The sequence below is a fragment of the Tetrao urogallus genome, assembly GCF_951394365.1.
Source record: "Tetrao urogallus genome assembly, chromosome: 15".
NCBI classification, from domain to species: domain Eukaryota; kingdom Metazoa; phylum Chordata; class Aves; order Galliformes; family Phasianidae; genus Tetrao; species Tetrao urogallus.
In genome coordinates this window covers 13,863,038-13,880,833 of record NC_136828.1, presented here as the reverse complement: position 1 = coordinate 13,880,833, position 17,796 = coordinate 13,863,038, and the positions used below count along the sequence as shown (strand labels likewise).

At 42.5% G+C, this 17,796-nt stretch overlaps 2 protein-coding genes across 2 annotated transcripts in view; one reads left to right on the top strand and one right to left on the bottom strand.

The window, feature by feature from the left end:
- Positions 1–1,424, top strand: part of BRI3 (brain protein I3) — a gene marked incomplete at both ends in the record, with an annotated part of 7,047 nt that extends 5,623 nt beyond the window's left edge. Inside the window, 1 exon segment of the mRNA XM_079543145.1 lies at positions 1,292–1,424. Coding sequence (XP_079399271.1) covers positions 1,292–1,424 — 133 coding nt within the window.
- Positions 1,425–3,548: 2,124 nt separating this feature from the next.
- BAIAP2L1 (BAR/IMD domain containing adaptor protein 2 like 1) overlaps positions 3,549–17,796 on the bottom strand; it is a gene marked incomplete at both ends in the record, with an annotated part of 33,085 nt that continues 18,837 nt past the window's right edge. Inside the window, 11 exons of the mRNA XM_079542888.1 lie at positions 3,549–3,624; positions 4,077–4,117; positions 6,244–6,406; positions 6,742–6,816; positions 7,084–7,291; positions 8,378–8,528; positions 9,272–9,439; positions 9,893–10,045; positions 11,573–11,710; positions 12,012–12,083; positions 12,177–12,238. Of these exons, the coding sequence (XP_079399014.1) occupies positions 3,549–3,624; positions 4,077–4,117; positions 6,244–6,406; positions 6,742–6,816; positions 7,084–7,291; positions 8,378–8,528; positions 9,272–9,439; positions 9,893–10,045; positions 11,573–11,710; positions 12,012–12,083; positions 12,177–12,238 (1,307 nt within the window). The remainder of the gene's footprint in view (positions 3,625–4,076; positions 4,118–6,243; positions 6,407–6,741; positions 6,817–7,083; positions 7,292–8,377; positions 8,529–9,271; positions 9,440–9,892; positions 10,046–11,572; positions 11,711–12,011; positions 12,084–12,176; positions 12,239–17,796) is intronic.

The window sequence follows — 17,796 nt, the reverse complement described above, 5'->3', positions numbered from 1 at the left end:
TCAGCAGTGCTGCCTGCCCTGTGCTTTTGCAGAAGATAATTTACACCTATTTACAGAGCCGTGGCTGTGCTGCCCCATTCTTACACACAGTTTGGTTCCGCTGGAGAACAAGATACTGATACCAGAGCAATCGTATGAAGTGCTTTGTTCATGTTTGTTGGTGCTTGTATTACCAACAGTATCTGTGAGGGACAAGCCAGAAATCACTGTGCTTTACGACGTGCTGACTGCACCATGTACTGAATAGAGCACAGCAGAGGTGCCATCCTGGAGAAGGAAGGATGGCTTTATGGACTTTGGCAGCATCACGGGAAGTTTAAGTTGGACTTTTAAGCTGATGTTGATATCTGGATTTGTGATTTGGTAATGGAGGTATGAGAATAGCAGCTAAAAGGGACTGGAAGGAGATGTTAAGTTTTTCCCAGTGTCTGAAGAGGAAGAAGTGCTATGAAACTTTGCAAAAAAAAGTGGTACCTACATCACTGGAACGAATTCTGCAAAACTTGCACCATGTCAGAACAGTGCTAGGAAAGGGAGATGAGACTGAAGTTTGAACAAGATGTGAAGTTCTGAACAATTGCAATAAGGGAATGGTCTCAAAGTCTGCATCTTCTTTCCTTCGCTCTGTTTGCTTGTGCAGTAAGGTCTGTGAGCACTGCGTAGGGAAAAAACAGCCCTCAGGCCTTGGCACCTTGCCTGCATCGCGAGCACTGCAAGGTCACTCAGCTCTGCTCCTGTTGACTTTCACTGTCGTGGGCAGTCAGAGGAGGGCCCTCCTTGTTGAAGTGTTTTGCTCACCTCTGGGTTCTGACTGCTTGTACCTGCTCCAATTTCTTATGTTAAGCTGTTATTCCTGCGTAGTGGGTGGCAAACTGTGAGCAGGTGGCAACCTGTGTGCGTTCTTCAGTGCACTTGAATTAAGCAGTGTTTGCCATGAATACGGCTGCTCTGAGTGGCTATCTGTTGGAGCAGTCCGGGACTGTGGTGGTTGATAAATAGCTGCTGTCTGGAACTAAGATACTGGTTTGAATTAAACCTTTCACGTGTCTTATCTGCAGTCCTTGCTCTTATCACATGAGAATTTCTTGGGTTTCTTTAAGTGGTGTAGTTCAAAGCCTTCTGCTGCAAGCTGTGAGCAGAAAAGCCTTTTAAAGGGGGGAAGCCTCCTCTTTGCACCGCGCTTCCTTCTGCTGCACGGAGTGGAGTTTCACTGAGTGTCAGATCACAAGGAGGTAACCTGGGGTTAAACGCAGTGGGGGGCTTTGACTCAGTGTGTTTTCCATTTCTGCAGGGTTGGCGTGTTGGAGGACACCTTCACCTGCCTCGGTGTTCTGTGTGCCATTGTGTTCTTTCCAATTGGGATTCTGTTCTGTCTGGCACTGAGGCAGCGAAGATGCCCAAATTGCGGGGCGGCTTTTGGCTAAGAGGGCTGAACGTGGACGTGCTATGGAAGCTACAACTGTTAGCGTACTCTTTCTAATGTAAATGTCATGTACAATCATTTTATTTGCTTCAGACCTGTTTTGTAAAGTGTGAAGAAATTTAGTCTCTTGCATGTAATTTAAACTTAATCTTTTATGAGCATGTGCATTGCAAAACATGAAAACCGACCTTGTTTTCCATGTTTAGTGGCACCTCTTGAAAACTAAATAAAACTGCTTTTCCTTTTGCAATCCTCAACTTGTGGCTGGATTATTAAATATGTGACAAACGTGTCTGATAATGTGTTTAGTATGCAAGTGAAGTTAATAATCCTAGCTACAGACAGGGATGGAAAATAGTGGTGTTTTTGGGTTGTACATGTAAGGTGAGGGGATGTATTTGCCTCCCCAGGTGGATCCCTTCATCTGCAGGCTTTTGAGGAAAGCGGTGCGAATGCTGTCTGTGCTACCACCATGGAATAGGTGTGGGTGAGCACATCTTCCATCTGCAGAAGGCTGCTCAGAGCCTTGGTTTAGTGAGGGCAGGTGCTGCTGAGGGCACAAGTGTTATCTCCAAGGCTTTGCAGCAGCAAGTCCTACCTGCTGCAGCAGTGGTTTCCTACCAGCAGGGAACTGGTGGTAGTTCTACACCACCAGTTGTTTCTGGCTGCAGAAGGGAATGCTTACCCAAGAAGAGAGGCTGAGGCACTGCTCAGTTCCAAGAATAAAGGTTTAGGTGCGTCACTGTTTCATTCTGATAAGGAACTGTTGGAGGCTTATGGTCTTTGACTTGCCTTTCTAATGTTCTGGCTCAGGTGTGAGTTACGCCCTTGAGATGTGTTTGCAGGTGGCTGTGAGGCACTCATAGAAGGTTCCATGGCCAACAAACCTGGCAGGCAGTGCAAGGGGAGGAGGTGGAATGAGGGGCACTGATCTGCAGCCAGCAGATTCCCGTGCTGCTTTTCACACCCCATAACCAAAGGCATTTTCTGTCACTCACAGCCACTATAGGAGCAGCCCTGGGATGCTGCAGAGTGTGCGCTGTGCTTATGGAAGGTGGGGATGAGCAAGAGTGAGGGCTGAGCACTGGGACAGGTCAGAGAAACACGCTGTACAGCAGCTGGGAGGCAGCTCTGTGCTGTACAGCCATAATGTGCTCAACCTTGTGCAGAATAAAGAGACGCTGTAAGATGCGAGGCTCATTTCAGGTGATTATTACAGTAGGAAGAGAGTTCTTCAGACGAGCTATATCTGATGCAGGAAATCAAAGCCTGTAATGAGGCACAACCTGGGACTGAAGTTAGGTGTATCAGTTATATTTTGCCTGGTGAGATGCTGCGTTCTGCTGCCATTTGTGCCACTGCTCGGCTCCTTCACAAGAAAGCCAACCTTAATCCAAGGCTGCATTAACAGAGCAATGAACCACTTCAGTAGTAGTGGTGTAAGGAAAAGCATGGCACTTGTACTGTGAGACTTTTATATGACTGAAGCTTGATGGTGTGTTTAAAAATATATATATTGTTGAAGAATGTGTTGACAATATATGAGACCTAAAATAGGTTTACGTTAACATTTTATAACTTGTATCTGCCATTAAGCAAAGCATTACATATGCATAGAGGATAAATATTTATTTATAACCACGAGTCTTTTTAAACAAAATAATGCGTTGCTGCTGTATACAGACAAATCTCTACGCTGGAATAAGGCAGTTGGTACATTGCTGTATTAAAAAAAATCAATCAGCTTTTTCTAATTGAGTAAGTGGCATAGGCAAGGCCTGCGTTCTACAGCTTACTGTGGCAATTTCCAAACAACAAATGCCAAGTCCTCAGATCTGTGATCTTTTCGTTAGTCAGATTGCCTGGAGCATCCAAACGATCTCCAGGATCTCCACAATTCCATCCCCTGCAGAAGGCGTACTGTAGAACCAAGCTGAGCTGCTCCATCATAGCCCAAAGCAACAGCCTCATTAGAAGGAATGCTTTTAAAAATCAGAAATCCATACCAGTATGATTCTATTTTACAGTAATTACACTTAAATAATTTTTAGAACAAGTTTAGATAGCAACTGTCATTACTGCAATTGATGTTTGTAAGGAGGAAATATTTATAGGGGTCATCTATTCATCGGATAATGGGCGCTGATCTGTCGTTTGTCACTGTTGGTCTGAGTTTCACAGTTGCAAAAGGATTTTCTCCACTGAAAAGAAATGCACAAAGTTATTGTGAGGTTTGCTGTGCTGCAAGGAGCATTGCTGGAAGAACACGTTACAATTTCACACCAGCAGATTCTACGCAACTCCTAGCTCAGCCTGAGCGTTTAAAACAGCCTTACACAGGAGAACTGTCTTGACAGCAGTCCCAGGTTTGGTAAGTTACTGCCTGGTTTGCTCTGGATGTTCTTTAAAAGGCTTCCAGAGAAGTTTGGATTTGACCCCCGCTCTGTGCCAAACCACAGGAGAAGCACCTGCTGCTCTGGGAGGGTCTGTGCTCCCCTCACAGCACTTCTGGCACTGTGGGGCTAACGCTGCTGCCAGCAGTCAGAGCAGCTCAGGAAGAAACATCCTCAGGTCCCCTCACAGTCAATACAATAACATACATCAAACTGAAAACCAACACAACTATAATTGAATAAGCAGCTTTAAAACGTACCTTAGAAAGGGTGGTTTTACAATGCCATTCATGTTGGGTTTCTGTAAGAGAAAGGATACGGGTACAGATTTAAAAAAACAACAGAACGTGCTCCAGGTGATCTCCTCATTGTGCTGCTACAGAAAAGAGGCTCTACCATTCGAGCAGAATGAAATATGCAGTGACTTGCACTAATAGCTGTCTAGTTTAGTTGAGCTGTGGAGAGGTGGGCAGAAGAGAATGGTCTGAGAACATCCAGACACCGACAGCTGTGTGTGCATGCAGTGTAGAGAATGGGGTCTTCTTATCCAGGGGGGTCAGTTCTGTTTTTTTTGCCAAGATCACCAATTACACTTACAAAAAGTTCTGCGCTGTATAGGTAAAAATATCAAACATCACTGAAAACTGGCAACCAAAAGAAGGACAGAAGCAAAGTGTTGCCATACAGTTTCTGTAGCACGCTGCAGAAGTGCCAAAAAACCCAACAGCGCATGCAAGCACCCACCAAACAACCAAACCCCCCCGTGCCACCACCACAGAAACCCTCCTGCGCTCCGTGACTGTTGATGTGCAGCGTATGAATGAAGGCATCTCCTGTGACTTCTGTGAGCAGCGATGGTGAAAGCAAAGCAAAGCAGCGAAACCTGGCAGCACCTGCATGTTTAACCAGCAGCGGCTGCGTGGGAGTGGCGAGAACAGGAATGACTTTGCACAGGTATTGTTGGCATTTTGTTGTCATCAAATGGTCGTGTTTGTTTGAATGCACGATCTGAAAATGCTTTTACAGCTACAGTGTGCACTGTACTTCTGATGAGATTTCCTCGATTTTTGTGAATTTGAGATTACCCAGAAGATGGCAGTGTGGCACTGACACAGCGCTCCTTTAGGATGCAGTGCTTGGTGCCATGAACTCAGCTGCTGTAATGGGCTGCCAAGCCTGCTGCACAATGTAGAGGCTTTGGCAAACATTAAACTTGTCCTTTTTTCCACAAAACTTTGAGTATAATAGTATTTAATTTTAAGTATTTCAAATGGCAAACTAATTGCATTGCTTCTAGGAGGTGTCAGATTAGGTTCAAAGCAAAAGTGAACTTTTGACTACATGTTCCAGCATACAAAGCATTCTCGGGCCTGGCAGCGGAGCGGTGGCTGTTGACTTGCACAGAAGCAGGGAGAACAAGGAAATTCTGAGGCTTTCCAAAGGAACGAAAGTAAATAGTAATTCTGGAGTGAAATCCTGTGCTGTGAGTGCAATTCTCTTCCTTTTGTATACCAGGTAAGAATCAGGGGTCACAGTGAACGTCTATCTGCTACACGTTAGGGGGAACCTCAACAACAGTTATGAGACCTGAATGCATTTGTCTTCCATTCCTAAAAGGCTGAAAGGCTGTAAGCCTCCAGGATGAACAAGCAGTTCTAGTTAATTCCATCCTCACCTATCAGCCAAAATCACTCACCTTTCTCTTGGTTTTTCAGTGCAACAGGAATGTTAGTCCACAAGCCTTAAGTTTATTCATAACCCCCCTGAACCAACACTACAGAAAGAACGTCCTCATGGCTGGCCGCTCTTGAGAGCCACCTGAGGCCAGGCTGCAGCACAGCACGGTGACACCAAGGCAGAGTGGTGCATTAGAGGTCTACAGTACGTCACCTTTTACTTGTGACAGGGCAAAGAACTCTGTACTGCTGGCCTGGCAGCTTTCACAGGCTGATACACCTTTTATCTATTGTGAGCGTGATTACACTTGAAGGACATGTTGATCCCCAGAGCTCTCAACAGATAGTCAGAATAAATGAACCTGGGTAGAAATCTGACATTATATAATTGTTAAGGCTTATTGCTTTTCTTATCCAAAAATGAAAACCATGTGTGTGTCAAAATATAGACTCTTTCTTCGTAATTATTTTAGAAGTTCCCAGACACTTAATTTGAAAGTACTGCTTTCCATAAGAATGTGTTCTCAAGATTCACAGATTCCATTTCTCTGCTGTGCAGAACGGGGCTTCTAGTGCTCTTCATTATATCCCCAAACAATTTGTCACCCTTCTCCTCTAGGTAGACTGAGATACCAGAAAAGTAATCATACTGAAGAGTATAGAACAGTATCAAGGGCCTCATTGAAGAGCTCAGTTAAGCAGGTCAAGAGGAGTAAGCAGAACATTCAGATTAATGGCACTGGTTACTTACCGGACCTGCACTTTCTGGTTTCTCAGCTGGTGTTTTAGCAGCAGTACCTTTGGAAGACTCCATTCTCTTATCTGGAGTGGAACCCAGATAGTCTGGTGGTGGGAGGACAACACCAGCTTTTTCTGCAAGATTGACTGAACTGATACTTCTAACCGGCGCAGTGCTGCAAGACAGAACCCAGCAGGTAACATGTTCAGTTCCATAATACACCTTTCCTCCTTGTCTTTTGTCCCAGGCAAGAACAAAAATGTGTAGTTAAGGCATATGATCTCTCTGAAGTCCGTGGGAATGTAAAGTTGGAGTGATGGTCGTTCTTAGGTCTCTGTAGCCACATGGCAATGTGATCTAGGTGTGGCAGTACAGACAGTTAGGAGGTACTTCTGTACGTGTTGCTGAACGACTGATGGTGTAAGCAGAAAACTAATATTTCTAATACATTTGAAAGAATGTAAGAAAGGAGATTTGGGTATTTTTTGCACATTCCATTCTAAATATTACCTTGGCGCTGGAACAAAGGCTTTTTCTTCTGTTTCTTCTAGTGGTCTAGTATACGATGATGGAAACCATCCTTTTCTGTAATGGAAAAGGATTTCAATTTCAGATGTTATAAAATTGGAAAGATTTTTCAGAAGTCAACACTGGACAAAACAGACTCTAGAAGATGTAATATTTAAAGGCCTGGGTTCTAGTATACAAGATCTCCCTGAAATACGTGCGGTGAGATTCACCTGATAGAAGTTCCCAGTCAGTGACAGCAGAAAAAGTGGAAACCATGTACTAATTCCTGCTAGAGACACTTTTCCTTCATGTTCAAATTGGGTAATAAACCGATTGTCTTACACTTTGGTTGACTCATGTTCCCCATAAAGCCAGCCATCCTTTTCTTCAGATACAAGAAGTATGATGGTGTCTCCCTGTGCAAAGCTAAGTAAAGTCTTGTTATTTCCAGCTGTGTGCGGAAAGATCGTCTTTACTTTCTGCCTTTTCATTATATTCAGCCCTGTGGCAACTGAAGTTGAGCGCGATAAACTGGCATCATCTGAATTCTCTGCAAAATTAAAAGCAAAATTAACCATATTAACAAAATACAATTAGCTGTCAGGAGAAGCAGGTTTGGTAAAGCAGTATTCAAGTGTAGTTGTGGGACTTTGTTCTGTTGTAGACTCTCAGTTATCTACCAATGTTTCTTATCACCAGAGTTCTTCATAACATTGGTATTTGTATACATGCACACATGCTACCACAGCAACGTTGAACCAACAGACATAGAAAGTTATGTGTTAATTTGCTTTCTTCTGCTTGGCATAAGAAATGCTAACCAGAAGCAGCTGCAAAAGACTCTGCAAATTTTCCGTTCTTAAAACAAGCCCAAGATTTGATTTCATTCTCATGTCCAGCACTGAGCTTCACCTGGATCAATGAGAACTGCAGACACTTGGCACTCTGCAGGTATGGGATGTTTTCCAGAAGATGATTTAAAGGATGTCTCAAAAATGTGTGTTATTTGACCAGTATAATGCACATTAAAGGCAGTTTTAAGGAGGGAATGCTGGAATTGCTGTTCTAGCACTGCATTTGTTTTGTTGTGATGTAGGCTTAGTTCTTTCCCTGTAGCAGAGTAAGTCAAAGACTCATATTTTACAAACTAATAAAATACTAATAAAATAACAGCATTTTACATTTCAGAAGTACAGGACAGCTTGTTTTGTCCCACGTGCATTTTTTCCTGGCTGCTGTACACTCTTAAAGGAAACCATACCAAGACTGCAATGTTCTTGTCTGTTAGTGTGCACAGAAATAATGGTGTGTATCTGGTCCAAAATCATAGAGTGTATTCTTCTGGTAGGACTGGGCACAGAGACAGTTGAGCTGTGCTAACCAGGGATGCATGGCAAATGATGGAAGTGAAAGTTTACAATAGGTAGCTTCATTTTATTGTGAACAGTTATTTCCTCCTTATGACGTGCCCTTCACCTGTTAGGTAACTGATACATGAACACGCTGCAGAGACCATTTTATACTCCCCCACATATCCTGGAATTCAAATCCTGGTAAAGTCACAAAATCCCAAAGAGAATTCCGAGTTGTTAACACACCCCTGCACACACGTGGCTTGCAGTGAAATGCCACTCACCTGCTGCATTGGTTGCTCTTTCAGGAGACACCTTTGGGCCCGTGGCAGGATTGTTAAACATGTCCACAAGTGGGCTGGTGTACGCCCTGCCAACAGGAGCAGGGGGCACCTTTGATGCATTTTCATTGTGAGCATAGAAGTTGTTTCCAATCTAGAATCAGAAAAACGTTGTCCTAATAGAGAGGTGACACGACTTCCTGTGTTTGCAACATAACCTCTAGAAAGCAACGCTCAGGTTTTCCCAGATCACACCTATGTAAGGCCTTTCTGCTGGGCCTACCTTGCTATGAAACTTCTGATAGAATAGTTTGCAAGGATCCTGTTCCCTGATGCACAGCAACTAATGGAAATGCTATGGAAGCCCAGTTTTCTCAAACAGCCCACTCATGCACAGATCAGTACACTTCTTAACTTAACTTTTGGAGGTATTGAATTTAGAAATTCAATAACCAATGGTAACACAACGTGCAAATAGGGGAATTGAGAATTTAATGTCTATTTCAATATTCTGTAATAAGAATCAGAGGGAAGAAGGAAAGGGTAAAATTTTGTTTATCTTGAACCTCAAGTATGCAATTCCTAGCACTTACAGACAGGAGTGTTGGAAATAGAGTGGCAAAAACTAGGGTGGTCCTAAGGCTGAGTCTTCAGGAAAGCCCTGGACACCCAACTGGAAACAGCCTTCTCTGCTTGTGAGCTTCTGCCTGCTTTACTCTGCATTTCTCCAGCAGCAAACCATTCAGCTTCATGGTTTTGCTTTCCCACCCAACCCCAGCGCATTTCAGCTGATGCACGTTACAGCCTTGAATCCAAATGCTAAAGTACAATAGAAACCAGTGAAGACAATCTGGACCCATTTGAAAGAGAGCCTTTAACCATTAGGGAATGACATACCACGGTGTTTCTCTCTATCATTGGTGAAGGCTGCGGAGTTCCTGATATTGGAGTGGAACAAGGTGTCCTTATTTCATCAATCATCATTTTGACTTTTTCAGGAACTTTGGTGGCATCACTACAGATTTCCTGCCACCCAGGCAGCTTGGCATTGAGGAATTCTGCACACTGCATCCAAATGTAAGAGTTTCTCATCAAAGATACGTTTGGCATAAAATTACACAGAACTACTTGCTAATTTTTGTTGTTAGAACATGGTAAATGAAGTGAAATGGAAGTCTTTTCAAACATGTTCAAGGCTAAGTAATACCTCTTTGAAGTATATAGAAGAAAGAGACAGTCCTTTTTCAGGGTCAGATGTTAGAAATACCAAACTTCTTAATGTGTGATTTTTTAAGAAGTCATAGCAACCTTTCACCGTTTGCAACAGCACCTTTACGAGAATATCACATTGCAGACATTCTCTACAAGCAGATCACAGCACTCATCTGGCACTGCAGTGTTCCCAGTGCTATCTGAACTATTTGTGGCACTCTCATCTAGATACTAGGAGAGATTTTAAGATCTCTGATATGATTAGATTTCAGGAGCTTCATTTTTATTTACATGCATGCCACCGACCTGAGCGTGATAGAAGTGCATGTGCTGGGTAAAACTGCAGTGCTTGTCAACTAGAAAGCAGAATCTTCTTTTTTCTTCAAGTAGAGCTTCTCTGCAGCCTTCTGCAATAAATCTCTGGATGTCAGTCTGTCGAGAGCTCACGGTTTCCAAATACTAAGGGAAAAAGGTAAATAATTCACATACAGCCTGTGAGTTTTATTTGATACTCTATCCAGTTACTGAAGTGTATTCCAAAAAGACAAGAAAAAGAAAAAGTTATCAGAAAGGTGGGGTGGAGTGGCTCTGCTTCCAAGTCATTCTCTTTTTATGCACACATCTGACTTCTCCAATCTCATCAGACACACACGTATTCTATTACAGGCAATCAGTATCAGGGTGTGAAGCACCGGAGGAGATTCAGAAGTCAGGAGGAATTTTTTCATGGTGGCTGGGCCTCCCTGGACCATCTGCACAGGTACTGATGGAGCTGCTGTTTCTGGAGCTGAAGAGATGTGTGGACGTGGCACATGGTGTAGGGCTGGACTTGGTAGGTCACTGATAGTTGCACCTGATGGTCTTAAGAGTATTTTTCAACCTAAATGATTTTATGATTCTACTCTGTGTGTGTGTGTAGACAATGAAGCAAAGCAAGAAAAATAATTCTATCTTCTAAATTAAATGCTGTAACAAAGAAGAATGTGACTTCAAAGCAGCAGCAACTGAGCAACTTTAAGGCCACAGGTGTTCTCTAATTGGACTGATTACCTTCATCTGCTCTATAGCAGTTATATTTACTCTCACAAAGCTGTAATGAATCTATACTTCATCTTAGAGAGGAAAAAATGAGTTACTAAAGAGACTGAAATGTATTTATCCGAGCTTATGAAAATTTGTGGCTACAACGTGCTTAAAGGCTAATTCTTAAATTCTCAGTCCGGTACATTAAAAATGAACTGTTCTGAATGTGGGTTAAAACACACTGTAAGAAGTAAGAGCTGGTATGATTTATGTTTATGAGCCTTGTTATAAACAAAGCTTTATTTAAAGAAAAAAAATACAAAAATAGAGAGGAAAAAATATAACAGCTAACCTAACATTGTGTGTCAGAAAATAGTTTCCGTTTTATTTGAAATAACAAGTCCTCTGTCTGCACCGCCTTGCCTTTTCTTATCTGGCCTCAAGATGGCAATGCTGTGTAAGAACAGCAGCGAAGGCAATGGATCAGTCGTAGGGCTTCGTCGGGAAACGCGTTAGTAGCAAATTACTGCTGCATTTACACAACGTGGCTGAGTAAACTGCTGCACAAAGGTGCAGTCCCTGAGGTGCTTTAAGGCCGCTCTCCAAGCAGTGGCCATCTAAGAAACCCTGAAGCTGAAGTAACGCCTCTGAAGGCGTACAGCAGCGCAGGCAGCATTTAATTTGAGCTGCAGTAATTATTGTAGGAGTGCCTGTAACGTACAACAGCTCTGAGAAATCAAAAATACACATTCTTTGAAGTTAGTTTAACTTGCCAAACAACGTGCTGGGCAGCTGTGAATTAACTAATTACACTGCGTGCACAAGAATTGTTGTAGGCCTCAGAAGTCAAGCTTTGAAAGACCCAGATAGGACCTGCAACAGCTTCGTGTTTTCTGCTGACCAGTTCTCATGCAAAATAAAATTAAAAAAAGAAAAAAGCAAACCAAGAGCCAATACACTGACCTCCATTTCTTTATGCTCATATTTCATCACGTTTCGTGCTCCTTGGCTTTTCCTTCGGATTTTTTTCAGCTCAGCCTGAGACTTCTCTAGGGAATCCAATTTACTTCTGTGTTCGGTTTGGTACCTCTTTAAAGTTGCCTGCAATCAGAGCATTTACAAACATCTCAGTGCGCTCTGCAATGCTGCTTGTGTAAGCAGCTAGAAAGCATTACCATAGATATTGCTAATGCATGTCAAATGAGGCAACCAACTGCTTTTCTCAGCTGTGGGTTAAGGATGCTATGAAGTCATGCACTGGTTCCTATTTTAGCTCAAAATAAGCACAAATGCTTGCGCCGTGTTTAAGTAGAGCTCAGATCTAACAGTGATTAATAAACTGCTGGGGACCGACCGATAAATAAAAGATGCCCTTTTTGGTATTAGAACTGAATGTACTTACGGTCATGTATTTTACATCCAGGTCTGTTTTCCTCTCCAGTTCAGATATAATTTCCTTATGAAATTTCTTAAACTTTAAAGCAAATAAATTAAGGGTTATTAAAAATCGGCAAAAGTGGTTTTTAATTTCAAAAGCTGAGGTAGGTTAGGAAATGGTTGCACTTACACTTTCCTCTAGACTGTCATTGAGTTTCTTGTGCGTTCTTGAAATTTCTACCAGAACTTGGCCTGTTGGGAAACACACAACTGTGTTTCTTTCTTTCATAGAGTTCTGAAGCTGGTTAACAAGCAGCAATAAAATACATGTAACTAATACATTTGTTAGCTATATTAAGAGAGATAGGAAACTTCCTGCTGTTTCTTAGCACAGCAGTTTAAATAATTAAGTGTATCTGGCCACAAACAAACCAAGAAGCTCATAAATGACAGGAAAATAATCAGTCGTGTTATTGTGCAAGCAAGACTTGGTGTGACAGGCGAAGTAACTCCTTCCTTCTCCCAAAGTAACGTGACTGATTCAGTGAGAGACTGTTCTTGCCGATGTGGGGCATAGGACATGGAGGCTGGAGATAGCTGCTGCTGTGCAAACAACTGCTGTCCACTCAGCCTGCAAACCGGGCCTTAATGTTTAACTAACCACAGCGTCAGCGCTGCAGTTCACGGTCAGCACACCTGCTAAAGCAGGTCTGATACGTATGCTGATTTATTTCTCATGCTGTTTTATCAGGGATTACAGCCTGTCTGTATGGCATTAACTCATAGACAGGAAAGGCAGATTTCTCAGCTTCTTTTCCTTAGCAAATTCAGCTAAATAAAATGAATGGCAGAACTTCTTATCTCTTCCTTTCTCAACATTTCCCCAGCCATCAAGACCCATCCCTCCATGGTGTACGTTGGGGTTCTGGTAACCCTGTGCCTGGGGCATCTCCATTATGAAGAAAGGATGGCAGACCTGGGGCAGTTCAGCCTGGAGAAGAGAGGACTGAAGGGTAACGTTACCGATGCTTACAAATATCTGGTGGGTGGGAGTCAAGTGGATGGGGCCAGGCTCTTTTCATGATGCCCAGAAGAGGCAGTGGGCACTAAAACCAGGATAGGAAGTTCCATGCAAACAGCCTACAGTGATAGGGTGCTGGTGATTAAAAATATAGAAGTAAATACTGTGAGAAGTGAGAGTCACTACAGTAATTATTTCCTATGCGGTAGAAAAGTAAATACAGTGTAGTTACACAAACATTTCAAGTAATGGCCATCAGTAAGCGACCTGGTTGTTTGTAAGGCTGCAGAAGTGAGTGCAGTTTAGGCTGTAGTTCTTATTTCACCCAAATCAACTGAGAAGTTACGTTTTTTACTGTAGTGGCATTTCAAAATCAGAGGAGTTTTGTGAAAAGGAAAAGAGCCACCAAGTAGTGATACAGTCTGAAAAGAAATTGGGGAAAAAAATCCACATGAGACTGTGAAGTTTGCTTGGCTTCACATCCGCCGAACACAGAGCCGTTCGGCAGTTCATAAACATTCGTGGTGAATGCTGGAACGGCCACCAGAAAATCGCCCTGTGCGTTACTGCTGCTTTTTAAGGAGGTGCACAGACACTCCGTGCCCATGTGTGCTGGGAGGAGCTGCTGCCAAAGCACGGCGCTGCTCGGGCAGGCAGCCCCAGGCAGCCCACAAGGCGGGCATTGAGCGCAGCCCTGCCCTGCGGCGCTGAAGCGGCCCATTCACCGCAGCGTGCGGTGGAAAACCTGGCGCTCAGGGCTTGTTATTTCTGTCTCACACTGCATCTGACCGCAGCCTTCAAGGCGTTCGGCTTTCAATACTTGGGTAGAAAACTAGCCACCTTTTTTTTTAGCCTTTATTGCAAAGACTACTGCCCAAACATATCCTGAGATGAAGAGAACTTTGAAATCGGCATTTCCTTCTTTTTCCGGGATTCTTTTCTTTGCACACCCTGGAACACATCTTGTTTTTAAATGCCAGTGACCGTTTCTCTCATCGTATCTTCTTTCTCCCCTCACCGAAGGCTCCCCATGCACTGCACGTCAGACAAAACCCATTCTGTACTGGGATCTCTTCACTGCTCCCAGTAATGCAGGGGCACTGGGCGTGCGGCTCACCCGCCTCGCCTCCTCTTTCGTGCTTTGAAAAGAGCTCACAGTGAGTGCATGGCCCTGTTAAGATCTAAGTTATAGTTTACATTAGAGGTCAAGAGTACAAGAGAGGTTCTCTTTAAATAGAGAATGCTTTGTAAGTGGACGTCTGCCGTGGTCTTTTATCACCAGCTTACGATAATGAGTTACCACGTTTGGACAGCCCTCCTGATTCAGATTTATGCAGGAGAAATGTTTTTGTAGAAGTGTAACTCAGGAAAGGTAAAATGAGCCCAGACCTCCACGTCACAGCATCCAAGTGGGATGGAAACCAAACAACTTCAGGACAGTAAGTTGATTTTGATTACAATTGCGAATTATAAAATAGCTCTAATAAACACAGTAGGTCTCTAGACTAATAATGACATCAGCGAGGGCCAGGCTGTGGTGCTTAGTAATTATTCAGTTTGTAAAAAGGTCAAGAAAACTACCTGAAGTGAGGACAAGTGCATTACTCACGTCAATTAAAGATATTTTGCTATGTATTAAGGCTGCTCATGATCAGGTTTAATGAGACCTCTTAATACACAGTAACCAAGTCTCGACCTTGTCATCATTTACTGTCAAACCCCAGAGCTAGCAACCATGCAAATACACTACAGAATATGACTAGACTGCATGATAACAGACTGCTTCAGTCCTGCTTATGACAGACATACTGTAAACCAAACCAGCTTTAGGCTTCACGTTATGCAGTGAATTAACAAACCCAAACCACCAGTCTTCATGATAAACACAACTATTACAGCACTTCACTTTCAAATATACCTTTTTTTTTTGCTTTGCGTTCCCCCCACACTAAATACAAAACCTTTGTATGATGAAACAGTAGAAATATATATTAAACAATTCCACATTTATTTTAGAAATTAAAAATGTATTCATAGATGTGCATAGGCACACGTTCTGTTCTGTTAATATCAGCTCAGTATTGCAATGCAGGGAAGAGAGGAAACAACTTCTTACAGATGGGTATTTTGGGAAAACATCTCACCTTAAAAGAAAAGTGACCTTAAAAATATACCAAACATCTCTCATGTAGAGCAGGTGAACCTGGGCTGTGCAATTTACCCGCAGTCTGAAATATGGCCATGGATGGTGATGTCAAATTGCACGGTGGATTTATTTCAGTTTCAGGTGGGCTCAGTGCACAGTAGAACAATCTCTTAAGCTGAAACCTTAGAAACTTGAGGGAGGTTTTTAGGCTTACCCAAGGTTGTTTGTTGACCCTGTGTTTTCTGTTAAGAAAGCAAGACAGGCTAGAATTCCATTAATGGTCTGTTGGTTTTGTTTGTAGAAGAAATAAATAGGAACCTCTAACCCAAAATACACAACACTCCTCCACACACAGCATTGCATCTCTGAAAAATTGTCTTCACAGTAGATGAAAAACAGAAAGCCTCGCTTGAAAATAGAAGAGATAGTAAGCATCTTCATTATAAGGCCAGAATACAGAGCTTCTGCAGCAGTTACAGTTCAGTCTCACTGTTCACACTGAGCAATTTTAGTGATTGTTTGTCTTTCTAGCTTATGCTGAATGCTGTCTGTTTTTCAGAACAGAAGGTAGGAAGAGTTAGTTCAAAATAGAAACAAAAATGGAACTTGGTCCAGTTTTGTCAGAGAAGCAAATATTAGCAGTTACCAAGAAAATCACTTCAACTTTTAAAATATTAATTGATAAAATTACTGGTTTCATCACCTACTTGAAATATAGTTAGGATTTTGTTTATCTTTAGAGGAGGCCACTGGAAAAACGTCAAGTCTCACTAGAAAGACTTTGTTAGATGCCTGGGAACAAAGCGCTCCATTAGAATCACTCCTTTATCTCCTGTCCTATTTTGCATTCAGGGCAGGTCTAGTAACCTCACGTCTTCAAGATGAAGCCATGTAATTATTTGTATTAAACAAGAGCAAGAGGCTGAGTCACAGCTAAGCATGGAGACAGGACAGGTCAGGCATATCACGAGCTCCCACTTCTGTCAGGATGCTCTTTCTTCCCAGTTGCCCTTTGCCCGGAATAAAGGCAGCGATGATTAAGAAAAGCTGGAAGCAGAGTCATTGGAAGCCATTAGCCCTGAAAGGAGGTGAAATGGGAAGTCTCAGAAGAATACAGTGCAACACAAGTATAACTGACCTAAACATCTGTTAAGCTTCAAGTACGTTCAATTTACCATTCCCTCGTAGGAAAGATTTATTGCAGGATTGAATTGTGCAGCAGATACTTGAAAGAAGGCATAAAGTCTTAATGGAAATTAATATAAATGAAAAAATAAGAAAAGGCAAAACAGTGTGTTGTTTCCAAACCACTGACTGCTCTGCTTCTAATGCAATTTGCCCGGAATACTTGGGGGAGACAACCTGTGGAGTTAATGCTCGTGTGCACATAGATCAACAGGCCTAGGTGAAGCCTGCCTTTCCTTACTGCATGAGCGAACGTGAAGCGAGCAGCAAGGAGTAAATCTGTCTGTGCTGAGCTTTATAAAGTGGCACTGACACACGACCTGTCAGTGCTTGTTATGAAGGTGACTGCAGAGGGTGAAGGAAGAATAAAAAAGAAAAAGAGGAGTCAAACCTACAGTAGAGCAAGAGGAAGAGTTCAGAGGATAATAGAGTGTTTGAAGTCTGCTATACATGGTAGGCCCCCACTACCCAGAAGAAGCACTTCTGAATGGATAGGTATGTTTTGCTGAGCAGAATTCTGTGCTACCATATATAAAACAAAGAAGCAAGAAGATTTTCAATTTCTAAATGGGACTCTCAGATCAATTTGCATTTCAAAATCTACCAAGTTCTCACTAAAGTTGTGAGCAGTAGATATTTCTGCATTGTAAGTAAACTAATTCACTTGAAACAAATTAGACATAGATTAACATGAACAAAGCCTGCTTTATCCAAATATTGTGCATTCATGTAGCACACAGTGAAATCCAAATAATACTGTTCATGAATCAGGAAGAATGGAATGGAACATTCTGCTATTATTTAGACATGTAAAATTCAAAGCTCATGCCTCACTTTGCAGATTTACCTCCTTTCCTTATATAGGAGCTGCCATGAAGTCAGTCAGTGCACCTCACACTGTTATGCAGTTAAAGATATGGTGTAGTTTTCATGGGATCAGAGCCATTTTGAGTCCTCTTCCCTCGGAACACACAGTGCCATGCTTTTAGCACCTCTTCAACTATTCCAGCATTTGATATGAAGTTGCTTTCAAAGCACTGTTTTTCTTCTAAGGTTGCACAACCCACAGCACTTAGGGAACAATCCCAAACCAGGGTAATGCTCACTGTTGAGAAGACCCACTTTCTCCATAGCTATGTTTCATATGCTGTTTTTCCCCCCCTGGACGTTACACTACTTCCAATTACTTAAAATGTTTTTAGATATGTTAAAGTCTGATTGGTACAGGGAAAAGAAAAAACCTTCCAACGTTCCTCAGAGCCCAGAAGATGCCTAAACATCATGGTTTCATGACCAGACAAAACCAATAAGCAGTAAACAGGATTATACAAGGCACTGCTGCTAATTTTAAGAGTTGAGCTCCAATGGTGTTAGGTGGCAGTGAGCTCATACTGCTCTACTTTCTCCTCCTCATTAGACTCCACTGCCTGTGCTGCTGTGTGGCTCCTCTCTGGAACA